The sequence below is a fragment of the Juglans microcarpa x Juglans regia genome, chromosome 6S (assembly GCF_004785595.1).
Source record: "Juglans microcarpa x Juglans regia isolate MS1-56 chromosome 6S, Jm3101_v1.0, whole genome shotgun sequence".
Lineage (NCBI taxonomy): Eukaryota > Viridiplantae > Streptophyta > Magnoliopsida > Fagales > Juglandaceae > Juglans > Juglans microcarpa x Juglans regia.
In genome coordinates, this window is record NC_054605.1 from 14,933,053 (window position 1) to 14,953,963 (window position 20,911).

At 32.3% G+C, this 20,911-nt stretch overlaps 1 protein-coding gene across 1 annotated transcript; it reads right to left on the reverse strand.

Annotated features, from left to right (window-relative positions):
• Positions 1–6,633: 6,633 nt before the first annotated feature.
• On the reverse strand, positions 6,634–9,029 carry LOC121237037 (E3 ubiquitin-protein ligase BOI-like). The gene is made up of 4 exons (XM_041133589.1): positions 8,275–9,029; positions 8,100–8,188; positions 7,589–7,959; positions 6,634–7,465 (listed from the first exon to the last, which is right to left on the reverse strand). Exons 1-4 carry the CDS (start codon positions 8,319–8,321, stop codon positions 6,911–6,913), a joined length of 1,062 nt encoding a protein of 353 aa, XP_040989523.1. The 5' UTR covers positions 8,322–9,029; the 3' UTR covers positions 6,634–6,910.
• Between the last annotated feature and the right edge of the window lie 11,882 nt (positions 9,030–20,911).

Sequence of the window (20,911 nt, forward strand, 5' to 3'; positions counted from 1 at the left end):
CTGCAGCTCAGAAGAGTAATAATCATCAGGTTCAGGGCGTTTGCTTGTGCCAGTCAGTCCACTGCAGGAACATTTAAAAAGAAAACACAGAGAGAAGGGGGAAATGATGGGGTTGGGTGTGACGAGTGAATTAGAATCACTCGATTTGAAAATCCAAGCCCAGATCAGATAATGGCCCATTTATATTCTTGTTTATTTATGTCAAATTATTATCGAATTAAATTGGTAAGTCTAGCCCATTTGGTCAAGTTATTTGTATTAACCAAGGAACTTGCGTATATTCCACGCAAAAAGTAATATTATAAGACCCAAAAATGGGACGAAAAGGCTGAAAAATGATACAGTTTTAGAAAGAGTAATGCTATCTGCCACAAAAAGATTACATAAACGTAATCTTATAAATTGACGTAACTTTCTACTGTCTATTAGATTTATTTTATAATAAAAGTAATTTTATAATCTGACAAACCACATTAATATGTGCGAGTCCAAGCATGTCCATTGAAGAATGAAGGCTATAGTGGATAGAACATAGAAGGCAAATTATCTACCGTTTTTATAGTGCCTTTTTCTTGTTAAATGGAAGTACAAGTTCACAAGAAAAAATATCGGTATTTTATTTTATTTTTTAATAATCTTAATGAGTCTGACAACAAGTGGTGCGTTGGCGTATAAAGTTTGTAAGCAACAGCGCTCAGTAATGAGTAAACTAAGTTAATTAACACAGCAATCGATCTGTTTATATTATGTATTAGGAAGTGCATTCTTTATGAATTTGTATTCAGGCTTGAATATTGGGTGCTATTATTAGAAACTATGGTTAACAGTTCCATCACCATCTACGAAAATAAATGTCCATTTTGATTTCCTTTATCTATTTTTGTTTGGAAAGTTTTACAGCAACAGCAAAAGCAAAAGGAACCGTGGATTTTCACCAAACAGAATTGAAGAAAAGGAAAAGAAGCAGATGGAAGAGCTCATGTTCTGTAGTACCGAATGAAGAACTTGCATGTCATGCCAAGGACATACCAAAAAATAATGTATCAGATCAATCTCTCTCTCTCTCTCTCCTTTGTCAAATTGCAATCCATGGTGCATCATATCAAGGGTCCCGTCGGCCTCATACATATCTTTCTTTTATCAGTAAATGGGCTATTTAGCTGAAAGTAGTACTGCTCCTATTTTGCATATCATGACAGATGTGTACGTTCTGCTTTTTAATTGCTTAGAGCTGTGTGTTCGGTGCATGGCCATGATTCATAAGTGTTATCATCATTTCCAAACACGGGAGAAAATAATAGATCTACCTTCCTTCTGCAAGGCTTATTCATTTTTTTTGTTTTGATGTCTTTGAGTCTTTGAGTCGACCCAAAAGGCCATGTCCTGCATGGTTGATGAGTACTCCAAGACTAACCCATCCTATATGGTGTAAGGCTTTATTGGTAGTTTTTTTTTTTTTCATCGAACTTACATTGTATTAAAAAAGAGTATACAAGACCAGAGAGCGGGACTCTGACAAAAACCCATTCACAAAAATTGTAGTGCATACAATAGGAAATAAAATAAAAAGGGGCGATGGCACCATAAATTGGACCCAAACCCAAGAGATCGTTGCAATATCGGTTTTAAAATCAAACTGGTGGATTTGTCGTATACGGTTGTGATCTGCTTCCGTAAAAGCAGCACTACAACCATCTGATCCTTCACATCCTTTTTCCATAGATTATCAGTTAGTAAAAACAGTAACACAGTCAATTAAATAGCTATAATTGAACAGTTCGAGTCGCTGGTGGTCTTCTGGAGGCACGTGCGGTGGAATTGGCATCTGTGTTACACGAGCCGGTGAGGATGGGGATTGGGGTCGGAAAGATCTAGAGGTCCAGTTATACCGTGTGTGTGGTGGTAGGAGGCCGAAAAACGCATCAACGAGTAGGAAAGCCACACGACTTTGGTGGCGCATGAGGAGGAGAGGGACCTTCCCTCCGGCGAGGGTTTACGGAGTGGGGTCAAGATTTGGAGGGTGAGAGAGAGAATCCTAAGGAATTAGTCCTTTTGCTGGCTTTATTGATAATTTTGTGGCTATATATTTTTGTTAAGAGAAACTATATATATATTGTCATCGTTTTAATTATTATTTAATATTACGTAAAAATATAATATTGCAGGAATTATAAAAAGATATATATATATATATATTTCATTTGGTTTTAAAAAAAAATCAATTTCCTTTTTCATCGTGGTTGATGGAACGTGGAGATGTATGTATTCTACAATTCACTTTTATCCACTTTCATCTTTTTTTCAAATATTTTGTGTCAAAAGAATGAGACGCTACGTGCACCACTACAAATCTTGAGAGAGAGAGAGAGAGAGAGAGAGAGAGAGAGAGAGAGATAGGTGGCCGTGGCAGAGATGAGTAGTAGGCATTATTCCCACGTTAAAGTCATCCTCAAACAAAACGATAAAATAGTGCGGTGGACTTATAATGAAACAGAGATCAAAATAGGACCAATAATAATAGGAAGAAGACAGGATGATATATCTGTCTTCCACTTCCATCCATGAAAAAAGCATTCATAGACATATGATCTGGATCAGGATATATACTGCATGCCTTTCAAAAGCATGCAAGTGCTTGCATGGACGCCATTTCTGATCTTTTCTTTGCTTTTCTTTTCTTTCAAATACATACATACATACATACATACATATATATAAATGTCAATTGCTTTCTGCCACAGGTGATTCCTCTTCTATGACCAATATAAGTCACCACACACCAAAGTCCTTATCATTTACCTTGCTTTCAAACTTAATTAGGCAGTCCAATTTGTCCTATGGATCGAATCACCCACTTAATTAGCCTGGCCCCATTTAAATTTATGAAAACCATACATACATACATACATACATACATATATGTATATATATGGTGGCCTGAATGCCCATCTTAAGTCTTAAGACAATAGGGTATGTTAAACGTGCAGTTCTTAATTTGTTCCATATATATATCTTGGTACTATTTGGATAGGTTTGCTATTTGAAAAAATGGGCTGATTGATTAGGTTGATGATAATTAAATCAAACATATATAGTTTCAAACTACAGGACTTGTTGTGTTTGATCTGAAAGTGAAACGGATGAGATCATTTACTCTTTCATTCACTTCAATCGATCTTGTATGTTATTTACATATAAGAGCATACTCACTGAATTTGTTCAGTTATATATGATCCCTACATTGGAACTAAAAGGAATCCTACTTACCTTTTTTCTTTTAAGTAAATCTATAAACTGACGTTACTTAATGTGATATTTTAGACTGTAAAATTATTTTTTATTGTAAAGTAGATTTAACATATTATATAAAGTCATGTCATTTGTAGATTTACTTTTGTATATATAATCTATTTGTAGCATTTTTTTTATTTCCCTCATATATAGCATTAGTGCATTTTGTTACTAGCTAGATGTAAGCCAAATACATCCATGTGAACTTGGATAAACTCACAGAAGGGATATATTCTGAAGAAAGTTAAAAAGTTTCATTCAAATATCATTCATGCATGCATGCATGCAATCTGCAGTCCAACTCAAAGAAGTTTTTAGCTTCTGCAATTCAAAGTCTGAAAAGGAATCATTCAAGCAATTTAATCGTATATATGCATTCAAACATGTCCGGCCAACTTATTCAAAACAGATGCCAAATTAACTCTATAATCTTATAATATTATATTATTGGTAACAAAATGTTGTACGTGCAGCCGGAGAATAAAAAGATTTCCAAATCTCACAAAGTCATGAGTCAACTGATGAAAAAAGATTTTCCCCCTCTCACTTTCTACTACTTTCTGGATATTTTCTAAGTTGGAAAAACAATAGTAAAGAACATCAAATTGAACATTTCATGTACTGTTTAAGGTGGTTTCGTCCAAATGAAGAAGGAATCATTTGTAATAATTTAATTGAAATGTGGTGAATCGTGACTTCACTGATATGAAAGGAATATTTTATTGTCCAATACCCATAAATACCCATGACACCTCAAATACCCATAAATCCAACTGCTCTTTACAATATTCCTAGAAATGTAAAATGTAAAATTAGGGTTTTTTTTTTTTCTCCAAATTAAAAAATACAAGTATTTTTATTTATTTTTTATTAATTTTTTGGGCCACAGCAGGAAGTGAGCGTGACCTGCCCTTTTTTGATACACCTTCCAAGGACAACGTGGCGTGATGGTCATGTGATCACATTCAGATTCCAGGAAATCAGAAAGGCAGAAACAGTTGGGGGCGTTTTAGGTTTGTATAAATGAAATGAAATATTGATTAGATACATATATTATATGAATAAAGCTGTTTTGCCGCCGTAGGTTACCGCCATTTTTGACCGTTTGAGAAAAATATTTTATTTTTTATTTTTATATAATAATTAAGAAAGTAATTTTAAATATATTGATATATATATTTTTATTTTTAAAAAATATTTAAATATAATAAAAAAATATGAATGAAAAAAAAAAAAAATTATAAATCACTTATCGGTAACAATGAGCGCGGTCTCCGCTCATATTATATATATATATATATATATATACTTATATTAGGAAAATATCTCTTCTGTTCTTGACCTGTCCTATCAAGAAGAAGGCCCCCCAACTCTAATTTAATTTACTCACCTCATTTGGTCAGACTACTTATAAGTATTGCCATTTCTCTTTTCTTTTTCTCGATAATTCTACACCCCCATAAGGTAAAATTGTTTTAGCTATCTTTTTTGTTTTTTCTTGACTTTGTTAGCGAATGCCCACAAGGCATATTTAAGGAGGATTAAATGCTTAATTTTCAGTATAAATTCTTATATTTTTTTAATAAATAAAAGTGTTACAATTATAAAAAAATCTTACAAAAGTAAACTTACAAATTGACGTGATTTTATATGAAAAATTTTATATTTTTACAATAAAAATAACTTTACAACCTAACACACTGTGTATTAAGCCACGTAATGTTTATAGTTAAAGTATTTCTCGAATATATATATATATATATATATATTTTTTTTTATCAAAAATAGAGATCAATAATACCTCAAAAGAACAAATTCTTGTTTCAACTTAAGCAGGCTGCCTTTTCAGTGCCCTGAGAAACTCAGCTACTTCATCTTGAAGATTCAACGAAATAATGTTTGTGGGTACGTACTGAAAGATTTGGTTCCCTTTGAAAAGGGTTGTTGGCTCCTGTAATGTAAGATAACAACAGCAGCAACAGCAGGCAAGGTGGTACCATTTTTGCCATCACAGTCATAATTCAAACAGTATGTATGGAGTAGTGGTTAGGCATCCGGCCACTTGCCTTGTCGCAGCAGGTATATATTACTGCCGTATTAAGTTCGTATGGACCATTCGAAAGAATCTCCCTCAGAACAATCTAATATATATCTCATAAAAACCATCTACTTGTCATAAATTTTTAAGCTAATTAGCACAATAATAGTACTAAACATGTTTGGGTGCATTCGTTTTTTGGATGCGGTGGTCGACGGTTGATCGTCTCATGGCTGGCTGGCTGGCTAGCCCGCCCATGCGGAGACGTTTTCATAAGCGACAGTACGACCTTTGGTTCAGAAAGAGACAAGTCATTTCTCTTAAACATGAGTGTCAGTTGACTGCCGATCACCATTCCAACAAATTGGCACTATATTTTTAATTGCAATTTTTACAAGACAATAGTTAAAAGCTAAAAGGAAAATGATTCTTGGATTGCTTGTTCTGGGGTGCATGTGATCAAATGCACAGCTGAACTCATACATCATTCATATCCGGGATATATAATATAATAATTGACACCATTCTACATTATAATGAGTTGCATATATATATATATATATATATACACATATAACAAGCCTAGCCTTGCAAATTCCTCAATTCACATCCTCTTAATAGATTGTAGAAAGTAAATTGAATTTCAAATAAATATCTCCAAATCCTATTGCTTGAGAGAATTTCACTCTAAAGTTTAAAGTTAAGAACTAACACTACATTTTCACTATAATGGATCATTATATGTGCCAAATGCTTGAATCTTAACTGCATTCAATACTTTCACATCTAAACATGCTTATTTCCATTTTAAAAAAATATATATATTTTTTTTTGTGGGCATTTAAAAAAAGAGAAGTGTAATCCCAAGAAATCAGTATATCAAGTACTGATTGGAGTGTAGCATTATAATTTATGTATACATGATAACACCCACTAACATGCATGCGTGATTGCTTATTTGTAGTTTTAGGGTGTACAAGTCCCGTGCATTAGCCAAGAGCTTCATGGCATATGATCCGAATCTAAATTTGAAACCCTCCACCCTCGTTGTATCAATTTTTTTAATTAAAAAAAGTTCCACGCACTACTTGTCATAGATAAATTTAGAATTTACATAAAATTTTAAAATTGTATCTAGTATTATTCTTTCAGCCCTAAAAATATATCTATGGCAATTTGACATTGTTCTCAATAATACGGCTTATGGATGATAAAAATCTGAAAAACTATTCCAAGATCATTTATTGCAGAAAATGTGCGCACTGCAAACACCCGGTAAAAAAGTATATATGAGGACAAAGGAATTATAAAATAAAAGAATTTCTAATATGAATTAAACTTCAAATAAAAAAGAGCAAAAAACAATGCCACTACCCACGTGGCACATGTACATTAGGTATTTCCACTCCAAGAGAGGGAAAATAACAAAAAAAGAAAGAAAGAACATAATGTAATTCTTATTACACTCAATATTATTTGATTTTCTTCTTTGTTTTGATAGGGAAAAAAAAAAAAAAACTGGCATTCATCTGGTCGGGCCTCTTACCGGGCCATGGCTATTGACAATTGGGCTCGGGCCCATTAAGAAAGGTAAACTTCAATGCTGGAACTTCTCAATGTGAGACAAAGAGGGCAGGCTTGAGCCACTTGGTCACACTCTGTACAGATGCACATATGCCGGCACGGCAACAGAACTACCGAGGCGACACGTTTCCGACACGCTTTACATCTCGGTCCCGATACGACGACACGGTCCGGGTCGATGTACGCCGACCCGGCGTCCTCGACGTAATTGCCCTCTATGCCACCCACGGCGCACCCCAGTGAGTCCTCCATCCTCCTGCTATCCCGTGCGGGTGATGCACCTCCTCCTCCGCCGCTTACTATGGCCTTCTGGAGCTGTGCCTGGAGAGTCGCGGCCGTGACCTCCTGGGCCTGGGCCTTGGCCTGCCAAACCTGCGCCTCCACACTAAGTTGCGCCGCGCGTGCCTCCAGCTCGGTGTTCCTGCGTGTGGCCTTTTCCACCTCCGTCTCCTTCTCCCGCAGCCTCCGGGCTACCGAGCCCTCCGCTGCGGCCAGCAGCGTACGATAATGCCTCTGCCTCTTCTCTGCTAATGTGCGCCGCAGTTGCTCTCCCTGTGAACCCGTCGACAAAAACGGAAAAAAGTAGCTTTTAGAATTCCGAGAAAAATTACAAAAGATGAAAGCAAACCAAATAAATATTAGAAAACCCATTTAAGCGAAGAGAGGAATAAATACCTGGGCTTGAAGGAATTGCTCGATTTCGTCTGTCTGTTGTTTGATTTGGGCTGCAAAGTCTTCTGCTATTAGAGATAAGAAAGGAGACGATGAGTGGCAAACGTTTTGTTGCTGTTGTTGCTGTTGCTGTAATTGTTGTCGCTGGTGTTGTTGTTGTTGCTGTCTTTGTTCTCCGAAGGATAAACGGAGTCCGGTGGAGACGACATTTGGCTGTTGGATGTTGTTGTTGTTGTTGTGGAGCTGAGAGACGTCTATAAGCTGAGAAGGTTGAGATTGCAAAGAGAACATTGGATTGATATGAGGTGATGAGGAGACCCCAGTACTTTGTGCAACTTCTCTTGCTCTCTTGCGCGGATTATTATTAGCCCCCACTGTGATTCAAGCACAAAGATAGCACATTTCAGGAGGTACATGCTAAACAAATTAATTGGAAAATCGAATTTTGTTCAATAGCATAGGAGCGAAGCTCAATTGGGCAGGCGATATTTTTTACTAAAAAAAAAAGTCTTACCTCCATTGTTGATGAGTAACATGTGGGATTGATCAAGAAACCCTCCTGGTTGTGTCTGTAATGAATAATCATGTCCCTCTTTTCCGTTTCTACAATAAGGCAATGAAAACAGAGGGTTAGGAGGGAGAGAGAGAGAGAGAGAGAGAGAGAGAGAGAGAGAGAGAGAGAGGCAAACCTGTTTAGGAGGAGAACATTTGAAGGGTATTGAGCCTGGACGGCCATTATAGATGAATAGAGAATGAACGATATTGAATGCTAGATAAGGTGAAGAGCGAAATGGGATAGGAAGGGATGGGATATGTATGAATAAGAGGAAGCCAAGGGATATATGAGGAGAGGATATCAAGAGGTGGGGGGTGGGGAGTACGGAGCAATGTGAAGGGCCAAGCAATAAACACTAGCACATAACAAGCATGATAGAGAAGGAAGATGCTTCCCCTAAAGCCAAGGCGGACTCTTCAACGAGAGAATTTGGAAGAAAAAGAAAAAACTTGGGAAAGATACACCGAGAGAGAGAGAGAGAGAGAGAGAGAGAGAGAGAGGGGAATCAAAATGAATATAAGATGGAAATTATGTCTGTTGAGAGGCCACCACCAACATCAATACCACCATCCTTACACTTCTTCTGATCTCTCTCTCTCTCTCTCTCTCTCTCTCTCTCTCTCTGTTGCGCTTTGTTTTCACCTACTTTTCTTTCTCTAATGTTTGCCTTGTTTTGCTGTATATGATTTTGTAGGATTAATATGTGTATATGTTCCTCTATATCTATACATATATGACACAGAGAGAGAGAGAGAGAGAGAGAGAGTAAAGAGAGACGGAGAATAGGGTAGATGAGGAGATAGATGCGAGTGAAACGAATCAGTCCAAGAGAGAGACACCTTATTCGGCTCTTTTTCTTTCTGTTTGCTTTCTTTCTTTAGCTTTGCTTCTTCTTCCCCTCCTTCGCGTGGGGTTGGCTTTTCTTGATGACCAGTACTCGTGTTCGCTATCACCACTACCAATATTATTTGCTTCTAGATTATTTATTCATTTATTTAATAAAATCCCACAAATACTATTTTATATTTTTTCCAACAAAAAAAACCCCAGCCGATCGTGGTTTGTAAAAGTTCAATGCATAATAATAATAATAATAAATAGAGAGAGAGAATAGAAAATAGGGGGGGATGATTCGTGAATAGTTTTGTGTTGGATGTTGCTAATGCTGAGCGAGCGAGCGAGCGTCTTGGTCTCCTGCCTTTTTATATGTCCTATGCGACTCTGCGAGTACGCGGTCTCTTGCCAGGCCAGCTTTGAGCCTTTGCCCATGCCTCTCTCACGCCCTCTCTCCCTCGTATTCCGCATACTCATATAATTAATTCCATACCAAAAAAAAAAAAAAGATAATTTCATGGTCAGGATATTCAGAGGTCGTCTACGACTGTAAGGGTTTATCCCAAGATTTCATAAAAAAATATACTTTACAATCTTCAAAATCAAATTACCAGGAGCTCTATATTTGCTCCTCAAACTATTGAAATTCACACTTGTACCCTTAACTTATCAAAAATTAACATTTTGTACCCTCTATTTTAATCTAGAATTTTGTTACTAATCATTCCCACACACTATATTTTTTTTATTTGTTTTTTCGTCATAAATGAATTGATTTTTTCTATTCATTATCCATACACTATATATTTGGTAAGAGAAAAAAAAATTATATATAGTGTGTTATGAAAATGATGAATAAAATTTTTCTTTAATCTGATCGTTAATATTGCATCATGTTGTCTATTTTTCATTCATCTCAAGTGCTATAATTGAATTATGACGATTCAAAGCATTAGTTTATGTTAATTTGAGTGTGTAATGTGTCAATTTTTTATATTTATTCGGTGCGTATTTTGTCTTCCGACATATATGCCAATCGAAAATGAGAACAGTTATTTAAAAAAAAAATAGAGTGGGATGAAATATTATTGTATAATTCTTATTTTTAATTTGTTACTAAAAATATGCTCTATTTGAAAAAAAAAATTAAAAACAAAAAAGGAGATATGTATATCGCCAGGTTATGCGCAAAATCATCTTTCCTTATCTCCATATTGTTCTCATATTTGTTAAATCATGTGGAGAACAAGATTTTGACTTTTACTTGGTTTTGAAGATTCAAACCAACAGCTATATATATATATATATATATATATATATATATATATATATATGCTTCCTTTTATTTATGTTTCTTATCTTAGAAAACAAAAGAACAGATCACCCTATAACTCCAACCTAATTGCGTGGTTGTTGGCTGAGTTCTCTCTTTTTTCTTTTTTATGAAGTTATGTTTTCTTTTTCTTTTTTATAAATATTTCATCTTTGATTTTGTCAAAATATAAACGTAGTTCTTTTAACCTTTCGTCGCGGGAGACAAATGAAATAATATTTTTTAGTAAGCAAAAATTATATTTTATGAATTTTCTATTGCTATTTTTGCAATAATTGTAACGAGATTTTTGTTGAGAAAAAAAAAAGGATAGGAATTTACATGCCAACATTTATAATGGTCTTAATTATAGCTAGACTCCGGCTATATTAAGGATATAGAGATGAAAGTTATAAGGTAATTACCTTTTCTTGGTCATCAATACGTGGCATGTGTATGTTTTCATCTCATCTTAGCCGTATTAATTTGTAGATCTGTCTAACAGAATCTCTAGAAATTATACTTTCCCTTTCTAGAGCGGGTTTCTACAGGGCAATTCAAGATGGTTTATAGCCTTCTAAACTATTTAATCAAGAGAAGCGCTACAGTTATAAATAAATTTATAATAAATGTAAATCTATTAATTGATATGACTTCATATGATATATTAGATCTATTTTTATAATAAAAATAATTTTATAATCTGACATACTGTATTAATCAACATCAGTTTGTAAGTTTTTTTTACGAGATCTATTATAGCTAAAGCATTTATCTTTAGTCAATCGCCTTTGTAGATGCCATTTTTTTTTTTTTTTTTTTTGGTATTTGATCGATCAAGAAAACCCAAGTAGTAGGAACCATCATTTGTTGCTATTATTTATATATATGATTTGCTCTTATTAGATGAATATCATCCAAAAATTCAAAGGTTTTTCAAGAGTACTAAAACCAAGGTTTTGAATGCCAATGTCGTACTGGCCGATATTTACTGTGTCGGAACAATAACTGGCACGGGGTGATAGATGTTTCAAACCGGTTCAAATATTGGCCATTTCAATGCGTTTTGGTTAATACCGGCCGGTTTTTAGTGTAATGGCCGAAATTTTATACTTTTGTATTTTTAGTGTATTTTCGTAATTTTCATTCCAATTCTTACATTTAAAGATTATTTTCTTAACTTTTTTAATCACCTTTTCTCTATGACTAAAAATTAAATTCCTACTTCTATTTTTGTGCTGAATATGAGTGATTATTTTTTTAATAGTTGGTTGAAAATTTAGAAGTATTATTGAGTTTTATAATAATGTGTTTTAATTTTTTAAGACTTACATTGATATTATTTTGAAATATAATTTATACATATATAATTAATTTATCTATATATAAACTATCACGAAATAATATCAATATTAAAATATTTCATTCAAGTAACTTAATCTTAGTCGAAACCATATTCAAAATTTTGACTAAAAACTGCCTGAAAGTAATGAAGTGGCTATTAATTTAATTAGAAAGGAAAAAAATGGCAATTTCAAGACTTCTACTAAAGAGCTGTTTTTCTAGACCATATGCTGAATGCTAGAAGACGTACGACACCTAGCAACGCAAAGTTGTAGAATAACTACGTATCAAGAAAATGTTTTCCGGATTCATAAAAGCAAGCATTTTGTGGTTAACGTCCATTATTATGACAATGTGCTCATAGATCAAAAGGAAAACCAATTGGTTGGAGATTTACAATTACAAAAACTTCCCATTTTGCAAATAATGGTATTAATTATAATACTTGCAACCCATTTCGTGGATGGACTTCAAGTTCTCATTTATTTTTTTGGGAGGTAAAGGCTATTTAAGATTATAACAAAGCATACAACCTTCTGTACGAAAATATTTAAAAATAAGTCGGAAAATGGTGAGAATGCCACCTAAAATTTGAAGCGAGAGGAAGGAGTCACGGGAGGCATCAGAGCTCCGTCATCCACGTTAAAGGATGTTGAAGAGGATTTCTTACAATAAAATTTTGTGTGGGGGTTGAGTTTTTCATTTATTTAAAAATAGCATCTTGATATTACAAAATTTGTAAGCAAAAATGGATGAGTCTCTAAGTGAAAAAGTTAAAGAGTTGTGTATTGATGAATGGTGTGATCCTCCCCAAAACGAAGAAGGATCTTCAAACTTTAGTTAATGGAGTAGCAAAACAAAAGAAAGAGGAGGCCATCTACCCCCCAAAAAAACAGAAGTATTGTGAAAAAGAGTGCTTGAATTTGGCATCACGCATTTTGTCTTTGCTTAAGGTCCGACTTTAGGTCGCCTCTCTCTCTCTCTCTCTCAGGGTAATATAACCTGCACGGCAGATACGACTTTCTCTTTCCCAACACATGATAAACAGGCACACGACTAATAACACGTTATTTTCTTCTCCCTCTAAATTAAGACAGCATTTCCCATCCATTTTACTCTCTCTCTCTCTCTCTCTCTCTCTCTCTGATTGTCTCGTGGGTTTTTTGTTTAATTTAGAACATAATTTTTATGCTTAATTTAGTTTGATATATAGTTAATAAAATAGAGAGAATCAAATTATCTAATATTTTTTCTTGAATAATACTACTACGTATTTTCATTTTGATCGTTTATATATATATATTTTTTTGTTTTACTTATTCATAAAATAAGTGACTATTATTGTATTCATATTTTTTGTATATTTTTTTAAAGCTATTTAAAAATATTAAAAAAATAAATTTTACCTAGAGGGCATGCTTGGCGGTCAGTGCTGGACAGCAACTTAGCAGCACTCTTTTTCCTTTTACCTGCATGCATGGTCGATCTGCATTCTGCAGATGCATGCATGTATCTAATCCTTATTATTCCACATTATTCTATATTTTTTTGTTTATAAAAACAGAGAAAAAAAAAACCAACATGCTGACGGCCATTAATATGGTGGAATTAGTGCATGATGATCAATCAGTGTTTTAAAAATCCAGATTGAATTGGTTGGCCTCATGCTTCTAAGTTCTACTAGCACGTGTATATATATAATAGAACTTAAAAAAAAAATTATATATATATAATTATTAAGGAGTAAATTAATAATATGGGTTAAAACCCGTTCAAATAAGTGAGCTATATATAGATTAATACTCCACAGATTGATGTAAATAATGAGATGCATACAAATATATTTATATTTTATTATTGGTCATGTTCCTTTTTTTTTTTTCATTCTCAGCAATATTCTAATGTTAGATTTAATTAGCACATGAGATAAAAATACACGAGTGGGAGTAGATTTTCATATACAATTATTCTATAATTTCTATTATTAAAGGTTTGATCCTTATAAACCCTTGGATGAACCTTGAATTCTCCTTTAATTTTATCTCTTGAGAGTTAAGTAAACTTGTGCTTGGGGCTTGGAAGTTGGACCACATCAAATTAGCCCGAAAAGGAGAACTCAGAAATACTTGAATTCCTTGAAAAAACTTTATGCATCGAGTAAATACTTGTAATTTGTTTTGGAATTTTGCTATTTATAAATAAGTAAGACCCTTCAAAATTATAAAAAGATTAAAATACAAAGAGAAATGATATTTGCAGTCGTGAAGTGCGTAAACGTCGCGCAATCTATTTGAAAAATTAAGTAAATACGGTACCAAAATTTAAAAAAAAAAAAATTTAATAATAAACTCCACTCTTCTTCAAAACGATTGTGCGGCGCTTGTGTATTCCACCACTGAATATAGCATTACTCAAATATGAATACTTTTTTTATGGTAATTGATGTATTATGTTTCATGTCATGTCAATAAACGATTTTAAACATATATATTTTTTAAAATTCATCGTTATTTTGGGAGATTGATTTAAATTCTTCTATATATTTTTTTCTCGACAAATGCATGCATATATGATCAATTTAGTCCATAATCATTTGTTTTTATTTTTTGTATAAAGTTTTCCACACCAACTTTACTTGAGAAATTTCTTTGAACCTAATCCAACCATTCTTCCCCCCCACCCATTTCCATGACCCACACACTCCTCCCAAAACTACTTTTTTATTGCCCAAGTTTTAATTCCCTTCCTTCACTTTCCTTTTTTACCTTTGGAGTCTCTCTTTCTTTAGGGTTAAGTTTCTTGGACTTTTGTTTTCATTGGCGTTGCACTATCCTCATTAATTCAGCTCCTCCACCACACGGTTTACCCACCACTACCAATGCTAGCTAGCTCTTTCCCTTATTCCAAACCAAAACCACTCCTAACCATCCTAGTCACAACCTCACGTGATATTGTGTGTAGCAATGTTGAATATTAAAAGGAAAATGTGTTGTATACTGATGCGACATATATATATTTTCAGTGATTTCAAAAAATTATTATTGAATGAAAAATTATTTAAAATTGCGATCGATTGATGTGATTGAAGACGATATAATTTAAGATGAGAAAATAGATAGACTAGGAGGAGGCCGGACCACATATTTATTTATGAAATGTGAGGGGAGAGATTAGAGAATATGATGTCGAGTGTAAACACACAAAAACACCCAATATTTGACAAGGCACACATGATCCATCCTGTTGAATCTTGACAACCTTAGAGGCTGCCAACAGCCATGCACCCAATCCGCCGCAACATTAGTTGAAGATCATGGGATTAACTTATCGTGATCATTGGAAAGAAAAAAAAACTTATCATGAATCATGACTTGAAAAATCTCCATCTGCCTTTCTTTTTTCCAAACTTTCTGCAAATTGATTTGGTCCACTAGATTCGTTTCTGTCATTTAATGTCACGTAAACTCTATCTCTACCAAATTGAAAGTAGTAGTTACGGCAGAAGAATTTTCGGTCTAGACCGAAAAAACCAACCCACCGGACTGACTGAAAATGTGTGTAGTCGGTTCCGGTCCAGTACCATTTGTGGGACCCAAGGGGTTGGGTCAGGTCTCGGGGTCTGTAATTTTTGAACCGAGCCGGGTCGGATCAAAACTGACCGAATTAATATGTATGTTTTTTAAAATATTTTTTTATATATAATATATTATTTTATATAGTAATTGTAAAAGTTAATTATATAATTTTAATCTAATCTATTATTATTGACTATATAAAATACTAAATAATATATGTTATCAATTAATAATATATCATAAATCATATGATAATATATGTAGATACATAATACATTCATACATACTCTACTATTTACACTTAACTAAAGTAATTAGGTATTTTTTTTAAATATCTAAGTGCAAGTAAGCATGAATAATCTATGTATAATGAAATTATTTGATATTTATTAACCATATATAAAATGTAGGATATTATTAATAATTATACATACTAAAAATCAGTGAAGTCTAAGTTAGTAATTAGTAATAACTATCAACATCATAAATTTAATTATAGTTAATTTTTTTTAATGAGTTGGTCATATAATCTATATTAATAATTCACTTAATTTTAATTTTAGTAATTTAAATAATTTTTTATTAATTTATTTGCAAAAAAAAAAGATGAAACAAAATAATAGGATTAGACTGACCGGACCGATAGCTACCAATCCAATTCGATCTCTATGGGTGTTCAATCCCGTCCAAAGTGAAAAAATCTTGAATCGAAGGGCTTCGATCCGGTCCCAAAACCCTCCTCCAAACCAACCGGACTAGACGAATTCACCCCTAGTGTAGCGGCATGCATATGTGGGATGATCTATGAAAAAAGTTGATACTTTGAAACATATTCGCGTTTACTCTCAATAATTTAGAACTTTCTACTAGTTCTATTTTTTAGCCTTTCCTTTCAAAAGATAAAGCGATGAAGCTAATTAATATATAAGAAATATTATTATGATTCCTAATTTATATTATTCATTTTGTCACTTGATATGACATTATAGCGTGGTACCATGTGGCTAGCTTATTAAAAAAATTAAAAATACAAATATACAAAGGTAGATAAAATCTAGAGTTTTAGTCTCATTTTTTATACTACATTGCGGTGCCACATCAATGGGATAAAATGAGCCATATAAATTAGACGGCATAATATCATTACGATATATATATATATATATATATATATAAAAGAAATTATTAAGAAGGGTGACTTATTCTTATTCTTTTATCATTTCCTAGATAATACCTATCGATGCATGGAATTGGTAGAATAAAGTAATCTACTCCATCTATGAATGACATTCGTAACCAAAATTGTAAATTTATGATTTAACCAAGGACATGACGCATATAGGTAAATTTATGATAAGTCACGTATTCTTTTTTTAAAAAGTGAGTAAATATAATTTACATAAAAAAATTAGTTTTTTTAAAAGTGGATTCTACTTTTTTTTCAAAAGAAATTCATGATACTTATACAATTCATAACTTTATCTAACATTATTTTAAACTTATGGTACCTATTTTTTACAATTTAGAATAACGTGAGATACAATTTTAAAATATACATATCTCACTATTTTTATTAAAAAATTAACTGTATTTTTAAAAGTAAATCTCAGATTTTATTATCCCCTCTTTAAACTGTACAACTGAAAAATCATTTACTTGTGCTCCACCCACTTCATTGATGTCATCGTGGATCTCTTGGACATGATTTAACTTGCACATGGTCGTGCTACTGCAAGTCAGAGAGCCCTGAATTTGTAGCCAAATCAATTTCATAAATTTGTGCTATTTCATGAATTTTTGCACTTGTTTTTCATTAATAGATCCAAAAAAACGAATATTCTTGGGAGAAAAAAACAATCAATAAATAGCTATGAATGACTCAACCAAGTGAAGTCGAACGACACCAAATCGATAAGAACTCATCACGGATCCACCTCGAAATTGTGCACCAGATTTATATAATATTCGAGACTAAAATAAATCTTTTATTTTATTTTTATTTTTTGAATTAGGAAGAATAATGATGCGTGTGTGTGTGTGACAGTGTGTGAAGGTATTTATTTATTTATTTATGAGGAGTGTCAGTGAGAGGAACAGGAAGAGGGTGGATGTGGGTGGTGCTATAATTTAGGAGGCCAAGCGAAAGGGAAAGGGGAGGTTGGTACTTTAGTCACAGATTCTGACCATCATAATGCATGTCAGTCACTCACAAGAAGCACAGATTCCACCAAAATAAGAGTGAAAGCCTCGCCAGGATAAAGTTGAAAATAAGAGTGAAAGCCTCGCCAGGATAAAGTTGAAGCAACATCAGAAGGTGCGAGAGCTTTCTTTCTTTGTACCTAAAAAAAAAATAAATAAAAATAAATATTATTATCACAATTATATAAAAATAAAATTTTATTTTTATAAAATCTCCTTATCTTTATAGTACTTTTAATAAATAAAAAAAGTCTTTGTAGCTAGAAAAAATCAATTTGTAAGTATTTTTTTATTAATATATTAAACATATTATTTTTTTTATAAGTGTTATTAAACATGTTATTAATGTAGTTATTGTCATTTTTGTTAATATAAAAAGATTAAAATTTTAAAGTTATTTAATAGCTGCAATGAATTTCATTAGAAGTTGAGTGTGGACTCTGCAAGTTGTAAGTAATATGACTTCTAATTATTGTGGACACAACTTTAGAACCATTTCTTATTTATATATATATATATATGATTTTAATGGTTATTTAATTTATTAATATATGGTTGGGTGATTACTTCATATTTAAGAATATTATTGTACCTTGACGACAATTGATTGACTTGTGAAATTTGAAGATTTTTTTTTTCATTTGAATTCAACAAAAAAATTTAAAAAAATTATTTATTTTATATCCGTACACATTCAATAATATTCATGCACATCACTATGTAAAACATGGTAAGATCCATTGTAAATTTAATCATGTGAGCAATCAATCATGCTGATATGGAACAGTACAGAAGTTACATGTAAAAATACTTGCAATTTTTGTCAGAATTTGAGGAAATTGTCCAAATATTAAGAGAATAAACTAAACATAATTAAGAATATTAAAAAAATAAGATATTACACAAAAATAATATCACAAATTGATGTGATTTCATGTGATTCTTTTAATCTACTTTATAATCTGATGAATCACATAAAACTATTTTAATTTATAAGATTACTTTTATATAATTTATTTATGACTAAAATATTTCTCTTAAAAAATGAACTTAATTTTCCAGACAACTCAAAGTTTTATAAATTTATGGGGTCCAAAAATTAAATTATGGGAAATTTTATGTCAAGAAAAAGTGGGCCATAAAAGAAAGTTAAGACCCACCTGACCCGTACAGATTTCATCCATTTGTAATTTAACCACAAACCTCCAAAAAAAAAATCACATTCTGCTGGCAGCATCGTTGCATTGGCAGCAATTTTATTTTATTTTTTGGGTTAAAAAACAAAAGCCATAAATACAGAAAATCAGTGGTCCTTCAATCGGACGGATCTCAGCAGAGTATCAAAATACTAAAAATGCTACTGTACCCATCACATCAAGCCATTATTCATTATTATTAATAATTTTTATGTGTGACGTTGTATACTATTATTATTATTAAAATAATAATTTTTTTTATATGTTTTTTCGATTTACTTACTTTTTTTTTAAAAAAAAAAAAGAGGATACGTGGAGACTTCGTAACTATAAATTTCAATTTTTTTTATATATAAATATGATATATATATATATATTAATTAGGGGTGAGAAATGACCAAATGCCTGTAAACTACGAATACAAGGCAGTCTATGTTTTTTGTTGCTGCCTAATCTGACACCATTACTACCAAGTCGCCTAGTTTAAGAGCTGCATGTCTTTGGGACCAACTCTGAGGAATTCTGACTTTTATAACTCTCTTCAGAAACTGATCTTACATTGTGGGTTGGTTGCACTATTATTTTTGTGGTCCCTGCGGCGAGGATTCTATGAACTTTTTACCCTTTTTTTTTTTTTTTTTTTAATTTATTTTCTTCATAGATATAAGCTATGCATATGTAGCACAATTACTCTTGAATAATATACTATTTGATACGACAGAATTTTATAATTATAAAATAATTTAAATTTAAAAATGCTCTTAAAAATTAAATATATGCCATGATGTACTAGAAGTTGCATGCTTAGTCGCAATTCGTGCAATAATAGATTACGCTTTATTTGGTTCCTAAACTCATCTCAACTTATTATTATAATTTTTTTAAAAATTTCAATATAAAATATAATAAACAATTCAACTCTTTTAAATTCTAAAATAATATTCTAACAATATTTTATCAACTCTACTTAACTCAGTTCAATATCCAAACGCAGCCTTAGAAGTGACTAGATCAATTATTATTTTTAAGTACTAATAAAGAACTTAAAATTCGGGAGAAGTTATTGTCAAGAGTTATTCTATTTTCAAGTCGATATGGAGTCAGACCGTTTATTTTTCTAGATTTCTAACAGATCGAAATGTATTTGGACGGATAAATCAATTTGGGCGGCAAAATTATATGGTGGAGAATATATAATAAATTACTTGTTAATGTTTTGTATTGTTGAAATCGAAGGACAAGCTCAAAGGTAGTACTTCGAGCTAATTAATCTGGATTAACTTTATCACCAGATCATATACATGTATGTAAATGTGTAGGAATAATATTCATGCATGTATGATGTATGTATATATAGAGAAGAATGATGGTACGAATCTGTATAATTCGATTAATTTCAGTTGGATAATAAATTATAAACGTTTGAGAGATGATGGATAAATACTAATAGAATTAAGAGTACTTATCCCACGTCTTTACTCGGGATATAACTACATAAATATGATCACCAAAGCCCAAGTCCAAATCTGTAAAAAAAAAATACTGAAAATAAAAATAAAATTAAATTAAATTAAAACCTTAAATACAATAGTTTAAAAAGTAAATAACATGTATGATGTAGCCATAAGTTATAACAGTCTCATTTATAACGTAATAACAACATTGACTTAGCCTTGAAATATAACTACATAAAAATTAAACATGGATTTAACTCAAATGTTTTTTTGTTCTATTGGTCATGCCTGAAATGAAGATAGAAAGTTGCAATCAATAAATGAAAAAAAAAATTGATAATAAAAAATTGAACACGGTAAAAGTATAATTTGATTCTTACCAAGACTCTCAAGGGGCGTCCGTTCCAGATTCTCAATCATCAGCAATTATGTTAGGATTCACAATTTGATCTATAAAATCATAAAAAGTAAAAGTTAGAAACATTAAAAATAATTAAATCATTATTTAAAAGCATATAAACTTACCCGATTCAAGCCTATAGCTCTCGACATCAACGCCAACGGTATCTAGTCCAATGGGCGTTTCACTTATCCAATTCTGAGTGCAAATGAGGGCTTCCACTATTGACGGTGACAATGAACTCCGATAAGCATCCAACACGCGACCTCTAGTGCTAAATGCCGACTCTGAAGCAACCGTAGTGACAGGAATGACTAGCACATCTCGGACTACATGGGAAATGACTGGATACTTAGTGGAATTAACTTTCCACCAAGTTAATAACTGAAATACATCAGTAGGTGCCTCGATAGCTTCAATAAATTATCGTTCAACCTCAGATGTACAATGCATAAT